We start from the raw sequence: 22923 nt of genomic DNA on the forward strand, positions 1-22923 counted from the left end.
TGGTAGTTGCAAAGGAAATTACCTTTTTTATTCAGCACCTTTTTTATTCAGCATGATTTGCAGAAGACATTAAAGGGATCTGTTACTCACAGAAGGAAACTTTAGCAAAGTACCTGTCTACAGAGCATATTTTTATACCTGACTTCAGTCCTTTGTGGGAAGGATATTTGTCTGAAGAAAATATCAACAGGTAGGGGATTTGGAGCTTCCACAGTCTAACCTAATTCAGGCTTTATTCTGCACTTCATTAGTGGTCTTAGACAGTTCATGTCACAAGAGAGCACACAGTGTTCTGTACTAATAGCATCCAAGATTTGACATTTGTTAAATGGAAGCCATTAACTTATGAACACAAAACACATTTTGATGTATCAAATTAAATAGCAGTCCTCCAAGGGAGATTTTCAAAACTGCCAAAAGGGTTAGGCATAGGAGCCTCACTGAAGGTTAATGAATACTAATCCAGTTCTGATGAAGAAGTCAATAGGGTTTATATTCCTAAATCACTGAATTTAGAAGAACAGGACTTATTAATAAGGGGTATATTATTTTGAAGTGCCATCTGTCTGTGAGTACCTGAGGTCAGAAACTAGCACCTTTGCTGACAGGCCAACCTCAGTAGATCTAAAACCTGCTGAACCCAGACCCTTGGCATTAATGAAGGTAGAGTACCCTGAAAAAACTCACTTGCTCTCTTCTTCCTTTAAAGTACAAAGATAGGACTGGTACTTTAACCCTTACACCTGGAGGTTAATTTCAATGCCCTGACTTGCACTGCCAAAAGTTGGAAGCCTCACCCTCAAACAGCACAGACATCTGTCTTTGAGTATTATCCCAGAAGACTTCAGCCCAGAATCACTGCTTAGACGTGTTTGGAAATAAGGATTGGTAATACTGACGCTGACCTTTAATAATGCTGTAGTGGTACAAATAAATAAACAGGAATGGTTTTGTCACACCTGCTCCTGGTAATCAAATAACTGCTTGGTTATTGGCTCGTACATAAATTCAACTCAGAAGCCCCAGAAGTGCACCCTGCACTTCTGACATTTTCTATATCAAAAAAAGCACTGAAATAAACTGTCCCAGTGAATGAGAGCCATGGCAGACATCTGCTTGTCATCGTTTTGCATGTTCTTCACTTGTTCTGTTTGTTCTTGTATCCAGTCTGTTCATTTTCCCCATGCTCACAGTCATCACACTCTTTACTCTGTATTGCCTAGCAGGTGTTTGAGTAAGGAATTGAACACAGGGGAACTTGCTTATTGAAAAGGGAATATAACTGACATTCATACTGTGCAACAGTACTCTTCTTGTGTTAGATATGATTCAAACACACTCTGCCTAGAGCTACCAAAGACCACTCCCCAGCCATTCACTGGCTGAGCGAGGAAAGCTCTTCTGGGCATCAAAGTCTCCACTAGGTTTGGCCCTAGGTATTAGCAAAGCAGGCAAGTAAGAGAGGCAGCAACTGCCAGAGATGGCCCCACTTTTTTGTCTTTTCTAAGTCGTGGAAAGCCAAGCTTGTTGCTGCTCCCACTGTCTTCAGCAAGAAGGACTGAGGTCTGTGCCACTGCCACAGACCCCTTCATTCCTTCAGCGGCAGCAGGCCAAGGTGACCATGTCTCCAGGGACATTCACACAGCTTTCTAGCCTGACTGCTCCCTGCTCTGTGGCAGAATATCCTGACTCTGCTCATTAATCCTCGAGGCAGTTAAATTTAGTTTTTTTTACACCACCGAATAAAATGGTGAGATAGCATCTGTCTCTGCACTAGGACTCTACTTGCAAACCAAAACTGCGCTGATTGTGATTTTTCAAGCCCTGTGTAGGCTTCCCATCTTTCTAAGCCCATTTACAGCAGGCAAGTTCTTCATACTGGCTCACCAACTGTTAAAGAAAAAAGCAGTCTCTGTCACTCACAAAGGCCTCCAGAATCAGAACATGCTTCCCTTAATAGCTTTTAGGAGTCCAAAAAATTGTCTATTTGACTTTATCTCATTTTTTAAAATGTTTTTACATTTTATTCCAGACAAGTGAGAAGCATGTTGCTAGTGATGCCCAAGTAATATAGCAGCACCTGTTCTTCACTGCCTTTCATTCTGGATATTTTACACACTGACAGAGGGGCTCAGTTGCATTTGTCTTCAATGACAAATGTCTTTTAATGACCTCTTGCTGAGATTAACAGCACAACTGGCAGTTACCTCAGTGGTCCAAGTTTTGTATCTGTTTAACTAAGCAAATTACATAAACTCTAATTCATAGACATATTGTGGAAGACTTTATATGTGGCCACAATTAATTTTTTCAGTTGTTTCCTGAAGTAATGCATTGCCAGTGTCCCAAGACCAGAAGTCTATGTGTAGGTCGTGAACTTTAGTAATTGTTTTCTTCTGACAGGACTAGTTTCCCCTATGAATGACCTATACAATCAACTGCATGAAACTGAGCCACCTCAGACAGGTTTAAGGCAGACTCGACTTGGAACATGGCTGCTGACTAGCAGTACTACACCTATGCTCAGACCACTCAGTTCAAGACCAGCTTTAATGAGAACCACATCCCTTTAGTTCATGTACCTGCTTTAGCTTTTCATTCTATTATAACAAAAGGATAAAACATACATATAGTAGTGGAGAAAATGTGTGGTATGTTTGTATTCTCTTTTTTTCCCCCTCATGCTGTTAGCAAGAGAGTAGCAATTTCCTTGAGTTAAATTGGGCTTTTTTTAGTTCTTATAAAAGCATGAACACGATGAAATAATTCTGTATCACTTACACATCCAGCTTACATCTCTAGCTACCTTTTTAAAAGTAATGGTTCATTTTTCTCACTGTCTCTCTGTATGACTGATTTTTTAATTCACATATAGCTAGATCCTAAAGCTAGGGCAAAGTACATTGTAGCTGTGCTTTAAAAAAAATAATAAAAATAAAGGAAATAAGCTAGAGGGCTTGTATTCTGAGTGTATCACCAGCCCTAATGGTGGCCATGACTCCCTCTTGTTAGAGGCATACAGCCTGTCAGCTTTACTTACACACACCAGCAACTACCACAACTCTTCACAGCACAGACACTGTATTTTAGCAATATTCACGCTCAAGAATAAGAAAGCAAAACACTGCAAGCTAGGCCTGTTGCTGATGGGAATCAGAGCAAGCCCTTCCCCTGTCAGAGCTATGCAGGTTTAATCCATGGAAGGAACTTGCTCTAAGAGTGCTAATTGAAATTATTGTTTTCCTTGAAGAAGATGCACAAAGAAGATAGAGATGGAATAATGATAAAACTCACCATTACTGAAGTTTGAAACAGCTCAGCAACAACACGTGTTTTCTTTAACTGTTATGTCAACATTTTGCCCAAACAAATGCAGTAGCCATAAAATAAGGGCATTTGGCAGAGAACTGCTCCAGGTTAGCATATCAGCCAGTACAAAAAAAAAAACCAAACCCTAGCAAGGTCTGGATGCTCAGCGGACCTGGAGTTGGTTTTCATTTTTCACACTTGTGTGTGTGAACCAATAAAAACTTTTCCTGCTGATATGGGAGAACATTAATGATGTAATATTCTTTCAGGCAGTTTCTCAGCTATGATGTATATAGCATGTGTCTCTCTTCAAGCAACGTGAACTCTAAATGAGGGAGTCTTTAGCAAAACATACAGACAGCTTTCCTTGCTTTGAAAGTTAAGGTATCAAGGCCTTATTTTTACCATAGTAATACTATGAGGTCCATATTCCGTCTCCCCACTGAACAAAATAATACCAATGACTAATGAAGTCAGTAGGACAACAAAAGAGATGAAAAGAAATCTGTTGCTCCTACATCACTACAGAAATGTTACATTACAGTAGTCACAGTTGGTAACACTTCAGTATCTAAATAAGATCTTTACTGAACAGTTCATCATCACTAAAAGCTTTAGAAGAGTCACCCTGTAGGGGTGAAAGAAAGAGTGGGATAGTGAAGAAATAAAAGGCAGATACTTAATCATCATTATTATTTCAAAGCTAGTCCTAAAGTACTTAAGAATCAGGCAGTGAGATTAAACTCAAAAATAAAAGGATTTAATAGTATTAGACGTAAAAGATGGTACAGAGTGGTGCTCAAAAACCATACAAAACTATGTGGGTTCTTTTTCCCTCATACATATCCAAGCAGGCTTGGTGTCTCATCTGTTAGCCTATGTCTATCAAATATACTATTAGTTCAACAGACCCAGATTTTCAGTTTTCAAAACTAAATTGAGGAAAATTTCAATTATATTTCAACAAATTTCACATACATTTCTATGTTGAAGTACTGAGTTAAAATATTAAAACCTGTTCTTTTAATTTATTAATTTCTCCCCACCTCTTTGCAACAGTCACACTTGTGAGTAAGCAAGTTGTTTTGTGTTGCACTGGATATTAAAATTACTCACCATCTTCGCTCTGGGCCATCGACAGAAAAGTTAATCTCCTCAGGAAGAAATTTTCCACCTTTAGAAAGAGATATGGACACCCAGTCAACAACAGTAACTCACATGATACTGAAGTCAGTCACCAGATAAGAGACCTTACCTGCCTGCGGGTTTATGATTCTGGTTAGAGAAAGAAAGAGCAGCAAAAAATCCTTTAATAAGGGGCACATTTTATTTTTAAAGTGTTGAGGCAGTCCTTCATAGGGGCCTTTCCACTGCAGAGCCACACAAGGCCGTGCTAACTGCCTGCTTGCCCTCACGGGTGAGATGAGCTCTGCCGCAGCATGAGACAAAATGGCCGCCATTCTGTGGCAGCTCAGCCACACCGTACAAAATGGCTGCCCTGTCTGTGGGGCCACTGCAGCGACCCTTCCCCTGACCCTTCTTGCAACAGCTTTGAGGAATCTTTTTCCTTCCTCACAAACTCTGTGCGCTCTACTTATTGTCTGCTGGGCTGTATGGCACAGAGGACTGTGGGCTGCCAGCTAAGGCCCTCAAAAAATTATGTTTTTCTAGCGACCGCCTCCAATGCCACTGGCTCCAGTGGGAGGCAACGGAGCACTGGTGAGTCCATCCTAGGAGGCCTTTGTGAAAACCTGGGGATATTTGGATGCGGGGCTGTTAAATGCACCTGTCCTCCACCTGTCCTTCAACAAAAACACTCACTGTTCAGATCACCCCAAGTACAGCACCCAGGAAGGCTGTGTGCCCCGGTCCAAACCTGAACTCAGTGCAGTTTACGGGGCAGAGCTCTGAAAATTAAACCATCTGGCAGACATCTACTGACAGCTTCCAGAAATTGCATCCTTCCTGACTGGTGGACAAGTCAGGTATGTACTTATATCCATCAAAATTATTTTAAAATTCAGAAATCTTTAAGAAAATGTTGCAATTTGTCCACATCTCTATACCAGGCCCACAGAGCAATACGTACTGTTTTTTAGCGATAGACCAATAATTTGCTGTTGAAGGAGAATATCTATGTTTGCTCTTAGACAAATATAGATATTTCTGTAGTATGCCTATCACTGTGTTAAAGAGAAACTTCCCCAAAATACAGAAAAAGTGAACATTTAAGTGAGAACTGGGGAAACAGGATTTACCTGTTTAAAAATGAAACACCAAAAATTTTTCAGTGAAGACCACAACTGTACAGTTTCAATACATGTGATTTTTCTCTCTTTTGTACTGCTTTGTAGTCCTTTGTACGCTCTTCTGTCTCTGCCTTGCAGATAAAAGTGGAAATTCCTGACTGGTGTACTAAACGGATGGCATTTCAGTAATTAAAAATGAAAGCACTTAAAGACAAAAATACATTTAAACAGTGTAACTTTGTGGAGCTCTGAAGTGAAGCAAAAACATACAGTACAGGAAACTGCAACTGACATCTCTGATTTTCAAATTTGTGAAGCTTCTTTATTGCAAAACACAGCTTTTTAATTTTGCTGAGTGAAGCGCAAAAAAATTAGATGTGTGACAGCATGTTCTTAGCCTGTCCCCCAAAATTTTTTTGATTTGAAAAGCAAGGGAAGCAGCTGAACTCTTATTTATTTAACAGATTACATGCTATATACCACATGAAATAGTTAATCTTGTAGTGTATACTTTAAGAGGCCAGCTTTCTGATAATTCTTGGTTTTCTTTTTATCAATACAAAGAAATAAAGAAAGCAAAATCAGCTGAAGCAATCGATGAACAGGTCATGATGTTTCTCAGACCTTGGTGCAAATGGCAAGTCAGATATCAGCCTTTGTAAGCCTGTCCTTTGCTTTGCTCCATGCTGTTATTTCCTCCTTTAAAAAGAAAAGGAGGGCAGCTGAAGACAGCTGTACTCTTCATATCCAGGAAGTCGGTACTATTTCCATCTGAATTCTTGCTTGCTATGAAGAATTACCTAAGTTTACATAGAACCAATTTTCAGATTATAAAATCAAGCCTTCCTCAATTAGGTAATGCCACAATTTATGTTGTGCAATCACATTTTAGCTCAGGCAAGCATAGTCACAGCAGAGTAGACGCACTGTGATTTGCTCTGTAATTACATTATCAAATCCTATTTTTGTCTCAAGACCCTGCCTCACTTAGTGCCCAGGATGGACCTCCTCAGGATATGTCAAGGTTATGTAGCAATTGTGGCTGTTCGTAGCATCTCTCCTTCTATGCTACTGACATTGTGAAATTTCATAAAATTATGCCAGGAGCTGTTGTGACCATCTCCAGCCAGCCCAGGAAATGAAAATATAGCTTAAAGCCATCATATGGTATCTCCAGCTTTTCTGGATTTATTTTCAGAAAAGCTGAGGACTTGGCTCGTATTGATATGAAGGAGACAGTATGTACAGAAAAGCATCAGTTTATAGCTAGTCAGAATTCCCCCTCATTCGCTTCTCAGGCTTCTCTGAGCTCATTTCTTAAAATGTTCTCTATAAAAAGAGTTTTGGGTCAAACTATAAATTTTCAGTCTGTCTTTGCTGTTAAGGAAAGCAAACATACCACTTCAGAACACGCAAACTCTCTGTCCCACTTCCTTTTTTTCTTTCCTGGTGAGATAAAAGACTCAAAAGCTGAGGGAACTCCTCAGCCAGCATCCTCTTCATTGCCCATTTAATGTGTTACTGCTATGGATACCTGTGTGTGGCTTCAGAAGCAGTTTAGGATTCATATCACTGCGGGGCATGGAAATCTACTGTGCTGAAGACACAAATGTAAATATGGATAATGCATGTGTTAGTTCAGTTTAGCTGACAGAGGAGACAGGCAGCAAAACCTCAGACCTCTATATGACATAGGGACAGATCAAAACTGAACCTCGAAATAATTTGTAGTGCAAAATTAATGCATTTTAAAACGTATTAGCATATTCTGACCCAGTAAATATTAATAGTATAGGTGAGATCTTATCACCCACAGTTACTGCCTCTGCCTGTGAATAGAAAAGGCGTGGAGTTCTTATAAAATAGCATTCACTGTCATCATGAAACATGCTCCTTGGGAAAACTGCCAGTGCCTGATACTGCTGGCTTTCCAGATGGAAAGCAAAACTTGAAGCCAGCTATATTGGATGACCTTGAACTAAAACTGTGGAAGTTGCTTCCACCTGTGATAGCTGTCTTGGGAATGGTTATTTCTGCCATGTAGGTGATACTGAATGGCAATATTTTAATTTATAGGGAATATAGGATATTAAATAGTAAGCCCTATTAGGTCGCTTTAGGCAATTATTGAAAACAGTTTTACTTACCTCATTAAACTTGTTTTATCTCTAAAAATACTATAAATATAAAACACATAGTATTTGCTTAATGTCTGTGTGGTTATTCCATTGCTAAACTAATACTGTGAAAAAGCCAAATTCACCTCCACATTGACTTAGCAGAATAAAAATTAGTCATTGTCTTTGTACACTCTCAGTACACACTATTAGATGACTCCCTCTTCTCCAGAGTGCTCATAATATCCATATCATCCAAATTCTCCATAGATCCATTCAGGTTTTTAGACCATTTTACACTGTTATGTTTGATTACTTGTAATCCCAGGAACAATTACCTTTTATGTAGATAAGTTTGCTGCAACTTGACTGTGCCCTGGTAATCAGCTCATACTAGGAGTCCCACAGCTTCATTAGCTGTCCAGAGTACATAATTAATCCCTGGTTTTGGGAGGGTTTCTTGCTTCCAATCAGGCTTACTTTTTCTTTACTTGCCTTTTTAACCTTTATCATTTTCCACTTTGCAAAAAATCATAAATCTCTCTTTTGCTGCTGTGACATTGATGTACCCATTGCTCGGAGTTGTAGAGGTGGGACAGTCAGTAATGGTTATTCTGTAGGGTATTGGACATAATGATAGAATCTCAAATTTAGGGCAACTTCATCATGGAGAAAAAAATTGTAGTCCATATTCCTTCAAAGGACAATAACACATCAACAGAGGTCAGATAGGATTCTCACCTTTATGTCTTTTGCAGTATGCACAGCACATTGGTATTTTAAAGTACAAAAAGGTATGTCTGCCGATTGTCTGGCTTTGTGCAACCACTGCAAAGTGAAGCAACATCAAGCTACACAAGAACTGCAGAAGTGAGAGGTTAATTCCTTTAGTGACGATAACCTTCAGTAAACCAACTTAGAAATACTGTGTTTTAATTTAGAATGAGCGCAGTAAATCTAGTAGACACACACAAAGAGGGAACATGGAAGAGTCTCTCATTACTGGCTAAACTTGAAAAGTAATACTGTACTACAAAGCCTGCTTATGTGGAGTGTTTCCATTCTGAAGTGAGAAAAGGCAGCAATGGTTGCTGTCTTTGTATGAACAAAGTTCATTTCAAATTTTAATTATTTTTCAACCAAATACTTTATCTCTGTTTCTATTGACTCACTAATGTAGCATCAACTGTGTCTTCTCAGTGGCTTAATGCCACGTGTGGCAGCAGTGACACACACTGAGCATCAGCCTGGGTAAAGGTGAGAGGGACAGAGAGTGTGAAGAGATAAACAGGCTGTCAAAGGTGTGAATAGCAGTGGTAACTCACTGGTTATATATTGCTAAGCAGGTGTTCTGCCTTTTGCTTTCTTGGCTAGTTTTGATTCTTCCTCTGCTACTTTTTGTCTTTGTACTGTGTATCATCTGTTTTATCTCCTCTAAAGTTAAGCATGGAATTCTCTTAGGACTGTTTACTTATATGTACAGCATCTAGTACTTTTCTCTGAGTCTGGCACCTAGCTGTTACAATAGTGCAAAGAAATAACACCAACAAAACCAGATTTTTTTTCATGAATAGAGAGGTTGTTGTCAGTGTTTTCTGATAAGATCTCTCTTTCCATGGAAAGGAGTAATAAATCTTCTCTCCTTCACAGTTCTATAATCTTAACAATACTATGATTTCCTTCCTTTTTTTTTCCTGATTGTATCTTGCTCTAGGAACACAGGATGCACTCTGGGGTGCTGTAGAGAAGGAGGCATGATACGTATTTTTCAATAAATATACACGTCAGGTTGTTGGCTTCATAAGATAAGGTACCATTAGAGAAAATACTAAGCTCAGCTTTATGAGGGATACCATGGCTGTCCCACTGATATAGCCTGGTGTGGCACACACTCTTCTGCAAGACAGGATTAATTTGTGGCTGTGACTGTATGTCCCCATTCACCTTTCCCATCCCAAGCACATTGCAATGGTGCCTCACCTGCAAATATCCAGAGTCCTTGAGGAAATAACCAGGCAAGTGTAAGATGGGAAATGGCCCAACTTGGTTTCTGTAATGAAAGTTGTCAGATACTCAAAGCCTGAGGCTTCTGAGATTAGGGACAGCATTTCTAGTGGACTGGCATGGATCTGGGAGCCTCAAGGATGTCAGCGTGCCCACTGTAGAACTGGGAACTCCTGGAAGGTCCAGCTCTGGTGAGGGTCTCCCAGCTCTTCAGATGGGAGCCTGGAAGCCTCAGGAACATGAGTTCAGGACAGAATTACAAAGTTCCAGACTGTGCACTTTAAGCTGAAAGTATAAATACAAGTCAGCTCTCAAAGAGGAAAGAAAAATGCCTTTGTTCAGTTTGATCTCTCTGCAGACCCATCTCCTTTGCCCTGTTTGACAGCAAACAATCAACCCCAGAGGAAAATAAGACATTACACTTTCAACTGTGTGGCAGTCAAAATGCTATGCTAAAACGCTCAGAAAGGAAAAGCATTTTTTTAGTAGTGTATAATGATAAACGTATCATTAGCAAAGTATTTAATGAATTGTAGACTTAGTACCTGTTAGTCGAGATGTTTGTGTCTTAAAAAGAAAAAATATGAAAGGAGAAATTTTCATTATTATCTCTATTGGACAGCTAGGAAAATAATTATTCAATAGAAAATTTTCTTTAAATAGCATTTTCTACATTGAATATATGTTGTGGTTGTCAGAAATTGCTGTTAATAGAAGAGGGAGCAGCTCTAGGTATCTTTACTCTTCTGAATTAGTAATTTTTAGGTCAGTAATTTAGCACTGTATTTCCAAATGTAACCTTTAATCCCAAACTGTTTTTGATTTCCCAGTTCTTAGCTACCTGTGATCTGGTTTGCATGAGTGGATGGTAGCATGAGTTGTCTCCCATGAGACCATATATCCAAGGCAATATATTCGTAATACATCATGCATATGTAATACTCACAGTTACTGTGGCCCACCCTTTTGCACAGTTGATCTTCCTATAGGCAAGCCTGCTCTGTAATAAACGTGTAATTTCAGTGGACTCTCTCACTTGCCTTCTGCTATAAATAGGAGAGTATAGATCAGTGACAATTCAACAGTGAATTGAAAAGCACTGAAATGGACTGATTGTCAATGTTTAATTTTATACCAGGTACTTTTATATTCTTTTCAGCTTTGATACCAAATGGTTGCTCTTCTGGTTTTAAAAATAAGAAAAGGTCAAATATGGAGGAAATTAAGAAGGAAATTTATCATTGATTCTGTTAGAGACAATACATAGCCAAACCTAGAGTTTCCTACTTCTGCTGCCTAGTAACAAAAAATAAAACTAGCAGACCAGTTTAAATGAACCATGCACATAAGTTAGCCCTATGCTTTTACATTGTCTTCTGTATGCTACTGTGATGGGGTTAGATACTTCTGAATTTAAATCTAACTTCTCTATTGTATGATTTTTAGACAAATTAACTTAGTCAATTTTTGCCATGTAGAGGAATATTCCCCTCCACAATGGGGCATTTCCAGGAAAGCTTCTCTTGTTACTGTTGAAGTTGACAGTAAAACTTCATAACTGGCAGAGGAGATGGCCAAGCTCAAGAGAATTTAACAATGTCAGTGAGAATGAAATACAGACATCTTCTTTAGACACTGTTCTGAATTTCTGTGAAATACGCCTTGAATATGATCTCCGGGGACTGAGATTTTCACATCCTGCCGTCTTCAATTGTCTGAAACAACAGCTGAATTACAACATTACTTTGCAAGTTGCGGTTCAGTGCTTCTATCCACTGTTCCCTCATCAAGAGAGTGCTTTTAACAAGAAAAGATAGACACACTTATTTTAATAGTTAAAGTTAATCATAGAACTTTTGATTCATAACCTGACCTGCCAAGCAGACTGGTCAGCAGTCTGTTATCTTAATTGCCAGCTCTGTGTCTTCCAGTCTGAGCAGCACCAGGTGCTGAGCTAAATAACAAGGTGATAAACACACACCATAATGACTCAGACAACGTGTGCTATATTCATTAAATGTTGCCTTTAATATCACAGGTTTATAATTAGAAGCTCTAAGAAACTAAGATGAGTTGACAGGGACAAAATGGAGTCAAATGTAGAAGAGGGGCATAGATAAGCTTCTTGGTTTTTTCTGTTCCCAGAATACTTTCACTGTTCCAGATTCCCCACAACTTTGTCAAGGCCTTAAACACCTGCAGTCCCCAAAGGCAGCCTCCACTGATGTCCCTCCTCCCCACGTCAGTCTTTATTTTAACAAATCTGCAGCTTAACAACACGTTACCATCTCTTTCTCTAGCAATTCTTTTATTTCTGCACAGCTCTACTTCAGTCACCCTAATTTCTCCACCACTACTGGCTGCCCTTGGCTGGTGTTCAGCACGTTCATTGGTGATACCACCAAGGAGATGATCTTTTTATCCCTATACTGAGACCTTCTCCAGATATATGTAATCATGTCAACTCATAACTTAGCATGACATGTGATTCTTAGGCCATCTCCTAGACCTGCACTATCAAAGTCTTCAGAAACTCTAACAATTACAAGCATTTTACTTCTGGGACAGGAATATATTAAAACAGAACTAAAAACAACCTAAGTGCCTGCAAAGCCTCTTGGAAGAGAGGGAAGGAAGCCAACATAACCACTCTACATTCATTTTTTAACTTCAAGCACTTTAATGCAATAACAGAAAACAAAAGAATCTCAGACCTCCTCTTACGGACATGCTAGAGGGAGCACAGATCTATTTCTAGCTTTGAAAGTCATTCAGCAAAGGCAGCAGCTCTCTAGACACACTGAACTGCTCTGCTCGTCCTGAAATCAATGAAAAAGATATTTGATGCTTATGTAGCTGTTATTAATAGTTCTTACTCTCAAATCTGAAGCATTTGACAAACTTATTGGCCATCTTTTTTTCTTTGGCTGACCATTAAGGTGAGCATTTAGTGATTTTCCTACTGCCTTTTACTAGAATTTTTAGGGTTTTTTCCATCTATGGCTCTAGATGGTATCTGGGTCTTACACTAGGGAATTTGGTTTTCTTCCTCAGCTGAAAAGAAGACAGAAAAATTTAGCTGTTATGGAATAATTTCTATTGAAACAAAACAACACTTCTTCTGTGTCCAGTACAGAACGTTTCTTTTTTTAAGTCCCGCCTGCTATTATATTCCACAGCCTGAGACCTGCCAGGGCACAGCTGAATGGGAGGTCTCTCAGTTTCCTTGCCCTGCTCCCCCTCAGTCCAGATGGTGCACAGCAGAGGTGACTCATGCTGTCACCTCACTTGTGGTTCTTACGGGAATGACAGCACTCAGAGCATTCTTCTCCTGGTAACTGGACCAAAGAAACACGTATTGGGGCTGAGTCACTGTGCCAGATGACTGCAGACTCTTCCAACCCACTTATTTTCCTGTCATTTTGTGACATGTTTAGAAAATCTTTTGCTCATGCTGTTTATTCACTGTGAGCTATTTTATCTTTTTTTGGGGCAAACAGAGAGTCTACTTTTAGGTTTTGATGATATAGCTTGAAATACCAAAAGAGAAAAGAATAATACATGCTTATGTGATATCTCCAAGCATACACAGGGTTTCTTGTAATAAGCCATCAAGAAGCAGAAAAGCAGAATTGCAGACTGTGTCAGGAGCACATGAAAGCACACTGAGAATTCATCTGAGTTCAATACTATTGCATTCTAATTGCAACTATTGCAATTACTCCAGGAATGGATTTGGGCTCTTAATAAGAGAAATGTTTTATCATACTCATAACTCGTGTTTAAGATTGCTGGGCAGACATTTAAAGCTCAGCTCTGGGGGAAAAACTGACATATTGTAACTGCTGTTTTCTTTACTCATGTTTTTTATACAACATCAAAAACGATTTCACAGGGATTGGAAAGAATGTACTATCTATTCCAGAGAGGAGAGTTCAGCAAAGGTTGTTTGTATATTGCAAATTTTATGCAAATGTCTCGAGCAGCTTTGCAGGTAACTTAAACAGGCCTGGAGGGTATCATTTCAGTACCTTATGCCGTGCTGTATCTATAGGGAAAAAGCCATTGCATTCTGCACAGACCAACAACCTGACTGTGCTGCTCTCCTTCGAGAAAAGCACCAGGTGCACAGGGAGCATAACAGTGCTCTTAAATAAGCTTGACAGTAGTCTGTATAACTTCTTCTCTTGCCCATCTTGCTCTCCAATAGATTTGACTTACAACATAGGAGAGAGAGTGCTGCAGAATTAGGCTCAGTGTGTTTCTCCCGTTTCTCTGTAGAAGGTTAGGGGACCCAAAGGAGTTTTGTCTTCTCTACTCTGCAGATTCCTGTTCTCTTTAAGATTCCCAAAAGCTCTTCTTACTTCCTAAGGAGGTCTGACGGCAATACAAATATGCTCTCAGTCAAACCCTGCTGACTATCCAGTTTTCAAATGAGAAATCCACTGGGATTTGTTTTTTTTTTTTGAAGCAGCATTAACTTCCCCTGGGTCTCCTGTAACTGTTTATATCCAAGAACCAGAGCATAAGATGGAAAAGAGAGGAAGGTTCATAGTACCAGTACAGATTGGATGGCCTTCCAAGAGCTTTCTTTCCCAGGAGTTCATCTTCTTCCTTTTCTTTGAGGGCAACAAGGTGACTCTTGCCCAGGACAGCAATTGTAGCGCTACAATCAGTATTATTTGCTAGCAGATGTGCGATGTGCTTTATCATTACAAGCAACTATATCTCCTGCTTTCATTAAGTCAGATGGATGAAGCCTTCACATGGTTTTAGTGAATATGTCTCATAGCCCTCCTTTAGTCATTTAACCATATCTCTTTATTTTTTTCCTAATCAGCACCATGGAGTAGATGAAACACAAAGGCTGTTTGACACAGATGGGAGGAAAGGTGTTCCATATGCTTAAGGGGATTGGTACAGATGGTAGGTTTAGTCTTTGTCCATTATCAAAACACACTAGCCTCCACAGCTGGAATCCAGAGAGGTCATCTAGCTTATGACTTTTAGAATTCAGATTGTCACAGAGCTATTACAGCCCTTAAGTGCTTGGCCACTTACTTCTCTCCTATGAGTTACAAGGCAGTAACAAAGCGGAGGTCTCAGGAAAAAGAGGTGCTAACAATATATATGGAGAGTGCTAGTTATATGCTCTGCAGTCAGATTAAAAAAAAAGAGCCAAAATAATGGGAGGAACTGAACTACAGTTGCAATGAGGCCAGTACCTTTGCCACAAATTGAGCATAGCGGCTGTAGGGACTACCGAACATCGATGATCTTGCTCACTTGGAATGTACAGCTAATGATATTTTAAATTCCTGAAAATCCTGAGGGAAGAGCAGTGACATTAACTTTTGGGAGTTCCTTGAGGAGGGCAGGGACCCAAACTAATACAGTGAGGTATTTTAATTAATATAGTCCAGATCTTCCCAGAATGAAGCCCCTTCTACCTGATACAGAAAAAAAAGAATATCCTCTCTCCATATGTCATGGAGATCTCTTTTGTAGAAACTCACTGTTCCCTTCACTAGTTGAAGGTCTGGCTTCTAGATATCATTTGAAGACAGCTGCTCAATATTGAACATTTCTGACCAAGGAACTGTCGTATTTGTTAACCATGGTCATTTTCCTCAAATATATTTATACTCATTATATTAATATCACACCCAAATGGCGCGAACATTGAATGGATAAGGAGCTGTGAGGCTTGTTCACATCCCAGCACATTTTGAATATTGATTCTCCTGAGGGGATAATGTTTAAGATTGTTAATTGATAAAAGTAGTTTCAGTACCATTTAGCATGATGGATCTCAAGAGTAAAACAAGCTTTGCTTGTGATCAGCATGAGTAATAGGGGGAGCCCAAGTAAGAATAATCATCAGGATAAATGTCTCTGCCTCCCAGTATCCTAAACACATACAGCAGTGAAACATGGACTAGCCTTTAAGGCTGGCATGCTGATCTTCCCAATAAAAGCAAGTCTTACGGTAGGAGAGCAGATCCCCAGCGGAAGTGACAGTGGCACCTAAACGAGGAAAAGAGGTCAACAATAAAGCTTATTATCAGAGGTATTTCACTGTCATACTTTTGGAGGAGAGAAGTAAAAAGGCAGCAGGAATAGTTGTAAAGCACAATGAAAAGTAGTGGAACAGACAAGATGGAGTTAACCAAAGCAGCAAATAATAAAAGGATCAACATGTTTTAATAACATGAGCAAAGCAGCTGAAGGATGGCTCCCTGTGGAGACCCGTGTTCCATGCAGAGGCAGCAAGGAGAATAAAAGCTCTTGGGTGGTAATTAAAATCTTATTTGTGCCAGAAACACCTATTTTTTCCACTCCTTAACTCTATAATTTGACTGTATTACCCTTTGTGTGCTGGCTTTCACATACATACACACTCTAATCTCTTGGGTTTCCTCTCTTGAAATACCACTGTGACAACCCACGTTCTGATAGCACTTCAGCTACCTTCAGGTGCTTAGGCAACAGGCGATCCATCCTTCAGGCATAGGGCTGTGAAACAAGGACTCAGATCTGTGGGCAAGGATAGCATTAGTGACATCCAAGTTGAAGAATGTACAATTAATCACAAAGGCTGTTTTTTGTATTCTTCAGGGCATGATTTCAAAATGGAAGCCTCTGATGCAGCTCTCAGAACCAACACCTGAGCCTTGGCTGCCAATATTTGCCAGGAAGCTAATGCTGAAGTTTGCTAGCTTCTAGGGGAATAATTCAGTATAGCAGCTCTCAGGATAGGTATCAGTTTCAATGAGAACTGAAAGTGCAGCTTCTGCTAGCGTTACAGATTTTTTTTTTTTAGCTGTCTTCTGTGTCTTGATATTAATGGACTTTATGCACACCTCAGGAATTTAAAGTACTCATGTCAACCATGGAAGACATTCACCCAAGGCATAAGACCTCAAAATAGTTAGATGCCAAATTCTGACAGTTTCCAGATCTTTGGTATCAGGGCTAAGTTATTAGTAAGGTCACAAAGAAAGTTGGTAATAGAATATAAAACTTTGTCTTAGCTGTGCCAAATAACATATCTGCTTCTGCTGCCCCTTCCCATGCTCTCTGTTATTCTCACCCTTGCTCTTTTCCTTAGTGAAAACTGTTGCTGCAGTATGTGCAATATGGTACACCTCTCTTTTTCATGACTATTAAATATACAGATGCCCATTCCAGAATGTTCTGTGACATTCAAGAAAGCAAATGGCATCTGAAATAATCTGCACTGGCAGATATGACCAACACACAAATTAGATCCCAGTAAGACAACTAATTAAGGGCTCAACAGGCATTTAGTATTAAATACCTTTTGCTATCTGTTTAAATTGGTGAACGAACAGTATCAGTATCCCAAGGTTAAATCTCTGCATTTGAAGCTGATGCACAGGTCCCAGGCAAGGGACAGTATCATATATACAGATGAGGTCTGGCCAGTGCCATCAACACAGGATGGAGTTTGCATGTCTGACTGTGCTTTTTCTGTTTCTGCAGGATGGATGACATCCAGCTGTGCAAAGACATTATGAACCTTAAGAAAGAGCTGCAGAATTTGGTAGCAATCCCAGGTAATGGCTATCTCCAACCTAATGTTAAGATAATGCTTGGGTGCTGTGTGGGTGAGGATGGTGTCAGGAACACACCTCTGCCTCTAACAATCAGAAATCTTCCCCCAAGGTTGAGTTTCATCTTCCTCTAGTCGTAATTTTTTCTTCCCGTTTTCCTTCCCATCTTTAATCTCCTGGTCTCTAAATTTCTTTTAATGCTGTATTTCACTGCTCCCTTGGCAGCAACCCTGCAAATATCACTCAAACAAGGTGCACGTACCTTAGCTCTTACACTCCCTTGGCAATCTCAAGGGAACTAAGTGGCACAGCGATTGTCACTTAGAAAAGACAGAGTGCTGAGATACCTGAGATAAAAGGGAGAAAGGAGAGGGATTTATAACCATCACTGTGAACATGATTGTTTTTTTCCTAGATATACCAATTCATTGTCACACCTGTAGTTAAATCTATCTTCTAGAACAAAGTAAAATGGGTTTCTACAAAAAGCAAGCAAGCACCCTTTAGAAAAAATTTGCTGCTGCTTAACTATTAAGGACAAGTTTTGACTCTCCTTTGGTTATCCTCATTCCTGCCCCCCGCCAGCCCATTTTATTGTGCAACTTTAAAGGATGACTTTCTCCCCAGAAAGGAGAGAGCAAATCACTCATGAAATAGGAAACAGGGGTCTACTCTGAGGCCACAAGTTCTTAGCTGTATAAGAACTTTTCTGCTTTTCTTTGTGCCCAACAAGTGGATTCATAATATTTGTTTTTCTTTCTTTGTACTTCTCAATCACTTATAGGTCACATTTTTAATTTCTAATAACACTGTTAGTACCTTATTGGTTTAAATGGTATTGGAAAGGATTCTGAATCCTAGAAAATAGCTATGAATAATTCCCCTTGCCTTGCCTCTCCTAGTCTGCAGCTTTCCTACCCATACTTTTAAGTTACTTTTAAGTAAGTTGATTGGTTTTTGGTTTTTTTTTTTTTCCTTAAAACCTCTTAGAAACCTCTTCGTAGTCACAAAGTCTTAAGCAGAGATCCACAGACAGCAGTTTCTCTTTCACACTTTGCAAATCTCAGCAAATGCACAGTTCCAGCAGCACCACCTTTTGGCAGACTCACAACAAGAATACTTTTGTCTTAAGGAAGACAAAGAAGCTGCTGGCATTCACACAGAACTAAGTGCTGACACAGCATATGCCTAACCTAGAAAAACACTTTCCAGAAATGGGTTAATTCATAACATCTTTATCATAATTTTCCTGTGAGTATACAGATGTGTATAGAGACCTGCTCTTTGGTTTCAGTAGACAGGGTTTAACCTGTTTCAGTAGGCGTGGAATCAGGCTTTTAGTACACAGAGTATGCAGTACTTTGCCACAATTCAGGATGCATGTATTTGGCAGGCAGTTTCCTGAAGGATATCATGGGAGAGTACATCTCAATCTGGGAAGAGGATAGATTGAAAGGAAGTAGAAAGTAGCTTCTACCTTCAGTAGTGGGAGGAGGAGATCCCCTGCTCCATAGACAGAAGAGGCAAAGCAAGAAAAAACAGTGATTTCTAAGCATTCTCCTTTTTTCTCTGCTGCAAATTCAGCATTAATCACAGGAATTCTCCATAGATAACAATGCAGAAGTCCTGAAATCTTCATAGCAGTCAGTAACCACCTTCCTTCATCATTTCGAAAGGATTAAACACAGAAAATACATCCCAGACAAAGCAGCCTTATGTTACATTACAAATTATTTCCTCTACCACTGGCAGACCATAATTTAAAATTCTCCAAGGAGTATGACTTTCTGAGACTGAGACTTACAGAATTTCATGGTCTCAAAAAAATATTCAAGGTGCTTTTACCTCACTTACTAAGAAATGGATTTATTGCAGAAATTCCCAGCAGTAAGCGTCCTGGAGCCCATGATCCAAAATTGTTTAATACAGCTTAATTATTTTCAAATGTCTGATTTACTTAGCTGTTTAAAGTATAAGTTCAATCAGCAGACATAATATAGCTCAGATGCATCAGAATGCAGGCAGCTTGCCCTTCTTCCCACAGCTCTCATTGTACTTAATTTTATGGTTCTCTAAACACAGTTCTACTGCTCAAAACTAAAATTCTTGGTTTAATGTGAAATGTCTTCTCAGCTAATCAAAATTTTCAGGTTCTTGAGGAAATATGTAGGCTGGGATTTGCCTCTGGCTTTCTCATCTCTGCTCCACTTGCTAGGTTTGAAGATTTCTGTCTTAACTACATTTGCTTTATAACCTTAAAATACAGCTCTGTAATCCCTAACATTCATGAATTCTAGCTTGTGACAGGCACATCTTTCATGTCACAAAAATCATTGTTTGCAAAACAACCTAGTCATTACAGACTGGCCAATTAACAAGGATAGATATTACTCATTTTTGAAGCACAGGGAAAATAATCACTTTCATTTATTTTACCAGAGTTTACAATTGATGCTATTTGTGTGATTTTGCAGCTCACCTGCCTTATGAGAGTAGAAAGAGAGTGTTGTAGTCAACAGCCAAAGCTGCCATGAAATACAGAGAAATGGTTCCTTTTGGTGTGGTCTCATTTCCCCTGAGGCCAAAGGGAGTTTGTACCATGGATTTTAATGAAGCATCCTGGACTGTTTTCTTACCAAAGCTCTTTAAAATATTCAAAGCAGTGTCTTGCAGAATAATTTAATATTAAAAGTAGGCTTGGCAAGCCCCACAGAGTCTCCAGACCATTAAGCTGATCAGATACAACAGCAGCAAGTGGAGGAGAGAAAAGAGGCACTGACCAGAACTTGCTGGGGTTTTGGTGACTTGGGTCTGAAGAACCATTGACTTCATTCAGCAATTCATTCTTCGAGATCTATAATGTCCACCCCTCCAACTCCACCCCACTCCCTAGAATCCAAATTCTCTTTTCTCTGTTTTTGACCAGAAAAAGAAAAAACAAAGATAGAGAAACAAAGAGAGGACGAACTGATTCAGAAGATCCATAGACTGGTACAAAAAAGGGATTTTCTTGTAGATGATGCAGAGGTGGAGAGATTACGGTAAGAACTAAAAGCAACTTAACTTACTCGTGAGATTTCACAAGTCTAATACAACACTGGAGTGAGTGACAAAAGGTACATTGACATTAATGGGAGAGAATTGGTCCTTTAAAACAACAGACCAAGTTACAAGCTTCCTCTCTGTTCCATATGAAAAACATTAAGACTAGATTACTGCACTTCTGTGTCTCTTTATCCCATTAATGATTCAGTCATCTCATGACTACAGTGGGGTTTGGTCTCTTACTTTCCTACCAGAAAGCATCTGGGCATTTACTGTTAAAAAGAGAAGGATTTTTGCTGCCACCAGAGGCAGACATCTAAAATCTGCCTTTTTTTTTTTTTTTTTAAACAAATTATTAATGTGGTCAGGTTTTATTATTACTATTCTCACCCTGCCATAGCAAAAAAAAAAAAAAAAAAAAAGAGAATGTAATCAGTAACACAGGTCTACCTAACCTAAAGCATAAGTGAGTTCAGAATGGTTTCATCTCAGTGTCTTAGCCCAAAGTTGCTGAGAAACCTGTGGTCTTCCTCAAGTTCATTTCCAGCTATTGCACTGACATCCCAACATTCTGCAAATAGTCAGAGTTTTGCTATTACTTCCCCTGTCTCTTTCAACAGTAGAGATTCAAGGCTCATCAGTCCATTTATCCTAAATGACAATATCTCTTCCAACACATTTAAGTTTTAAGCAAGCAAAGGAGGGGAGAGAAGAAAGCTTGCCAGAGTCCTGCAGCTGAGCAAAGAGAGCTGGCCCAAGGCAGCAGCTGACAAGAAGCCTGAGCTAGTCATGTAATCCAGAGCTCTCAACTGCTAGTTCGACATGCAAATTGCAAACCTCATCAGCACCCAGACAATACTGAAGCCTAATTGTAGGCTACTGCAAATGTACTGCTATGCACTATGCAGATGTGAATACATCAGTGTCAACTCACATTTGCAGTAAAACCTGAGGCTTTTCTTTAAAACTCTGGATAATAAAATCTGCTTTACCTCTAAACCGAGGTATTCAATCAGCGTGCTCATTGTTAATGTTTATGTAACAAAATAGCAAAGAAACTAACATGGAAATATCATTAATAGTTACAATCAAGGTTAGCAACACAATCTTATTATTTTGGGCCTAATGCTGTCATCTTCAGGCAAAGAGACATATACTTGGTTTTGGTAAACACTAACAGCAGGAGATCACAAGATCCAGTCTTTCGTTTAAGCAGGCCTTTAAAAATAAGCAGTACAATCACACCAATATGCATCCTCTGCTTTACTTTGTAGAGGAAGCATGGTGAAGTACTTGTGAGGCCAACTTAAAATAGGTCATACATTATGGTTTAAATCTGCTGACTAGGGAATATAATGAATCCAACACTATTGGAGATAAGAACCTTGGGGAAAATTCTGTCTCTGAATTCTACAAGAAGTTTGTTCTGTTTTCATTTAGGCAAATATTTTGCTCTTTAATAAGCAGCAGAATTAAGTGTTTTTAAAAAGAACAAAGTAGTCAGTTGTTTACTAGTGATTTGATCCTAGCTACTCTAGCTTTTACTGTCCTCTTTACAGAGAAAACATTGTTATTTCTGTAACAGATTTTTTTTTTTTCCACCAGAGAGAAAGAAGAAGACAAAGAGATGGCTGAATTCCTTCGCACCAAGTTAAAACCCTTAGACAAAGCAACACAGTCTCCTAACAGTGAGTTCCTAAACATTAAGAAAAACAAGAACAACAGGAAAAACTCCAAAGACAACTGGATAAAAGAGCATTTTCAAAGGCCATGCCAGGCCAGCCTCTGCCAAAAGTGAGGTTAATCTAGCTAGATCACCCTGAAACAAGACAGTGTGTCAGCAATTGCTGGCCACTTAGAATTCCAATGCCCAGTTACGGCTTAAAACTGAATCCAATCTATGGCCTCTTTAAAATTGCTTTGTATGTTTTAAATATGCAAAGTTAATTTGAATACATATATTGCCACAACAGGCTTTTGTAAGCAACTAGATTTATTTTTGCCAATCATTTTCCCATCTGGTTCTGAAAAAAATAACTAGGAAAAAACCCTCTGAAGATATATGCTAGGATATATGCAAAGTTTACCTGTTTTACTGCAGGCAAGATGGAAACTAGAGAAAAGACTGAAAACTTCCACAGCTGCCCCAAATTTCCTTATGCCTTACCAGCATAAATAAGCTTTTTGATCACCTCAATCCAAATCACTTATGGACAGAACTGCAAACACACTGATTTCTCAGAAACTAAGTGGATTACATGATCCCTTAGAAGCTTTTAGCTGCAACTTTCAAATAAAACAGTCACAGCATGAGCTCTAAAAGTTAACAGATTGATTCTGACCTGTCTCAAACTGAGGTCTTAGGCAGGGAGATAGTCAAGTGAGAGTGGTGCCCTTCTTAGAAAGTGAATTTGGTCCACCAGCTGAAGAGGTTTGTAGCCAAACACACCACCATTTTGCACAGATCAACATCTTGCTAAAGAGTTTCCAGAGGGATGTAGAATGACCAAAGTTCAAGTACAAGGCTGATAGAGACATTTTAAGATGCATCACTAATTATTTATACCCTTTAGTCACAGGGAGCGTGACTCATCTCCCTTGTTAGTTTACTTCATGTCATTG

At 39.3% G+C, this 22923-nt stretch overlaps 1 protein-coding gene across 1 annotated transcript in view; it reads left to right on the forward strand.

Moving 5' to 3' along the window:
• Positions 1-22923, forward strand: part of BMERB1 (bMERB domain containing 1) — a 53691-nt gene that overhangs the window by 26805 nt on the left and 3963 nt on the right. The window contains exons 3-5 of the mRNA XM_068422837.1: positions 17186-17259; positions 20183-20297; positions 21907-21989. Coding sequence (XP_068278938.1) covers positions 17186-17259; positions 20183-20297; positions 21907-21989 — 272 coding nt within the window. The remainder of the gene's footprint in view (positions 1-17185; positions 17260-20182; positions 20298-21906; positions 21990-22923) is intronic.

Source organism: Nyctibius grandis, chromosome Z (genome assembly GCF_013368605.1).
Source record: "Nyctibius grandis isolate bNycGra1 chromosome Z, bNycGra1.pri, whole genome shotgun sequence".
Taxonomy (NCBI): domain Eukaryota; kingdom Metazoa; phylum Chordata; class Aves; order Nyctibiiformes; family Nyctibiidae; genus Nyctibius; species Nyctibius grandis.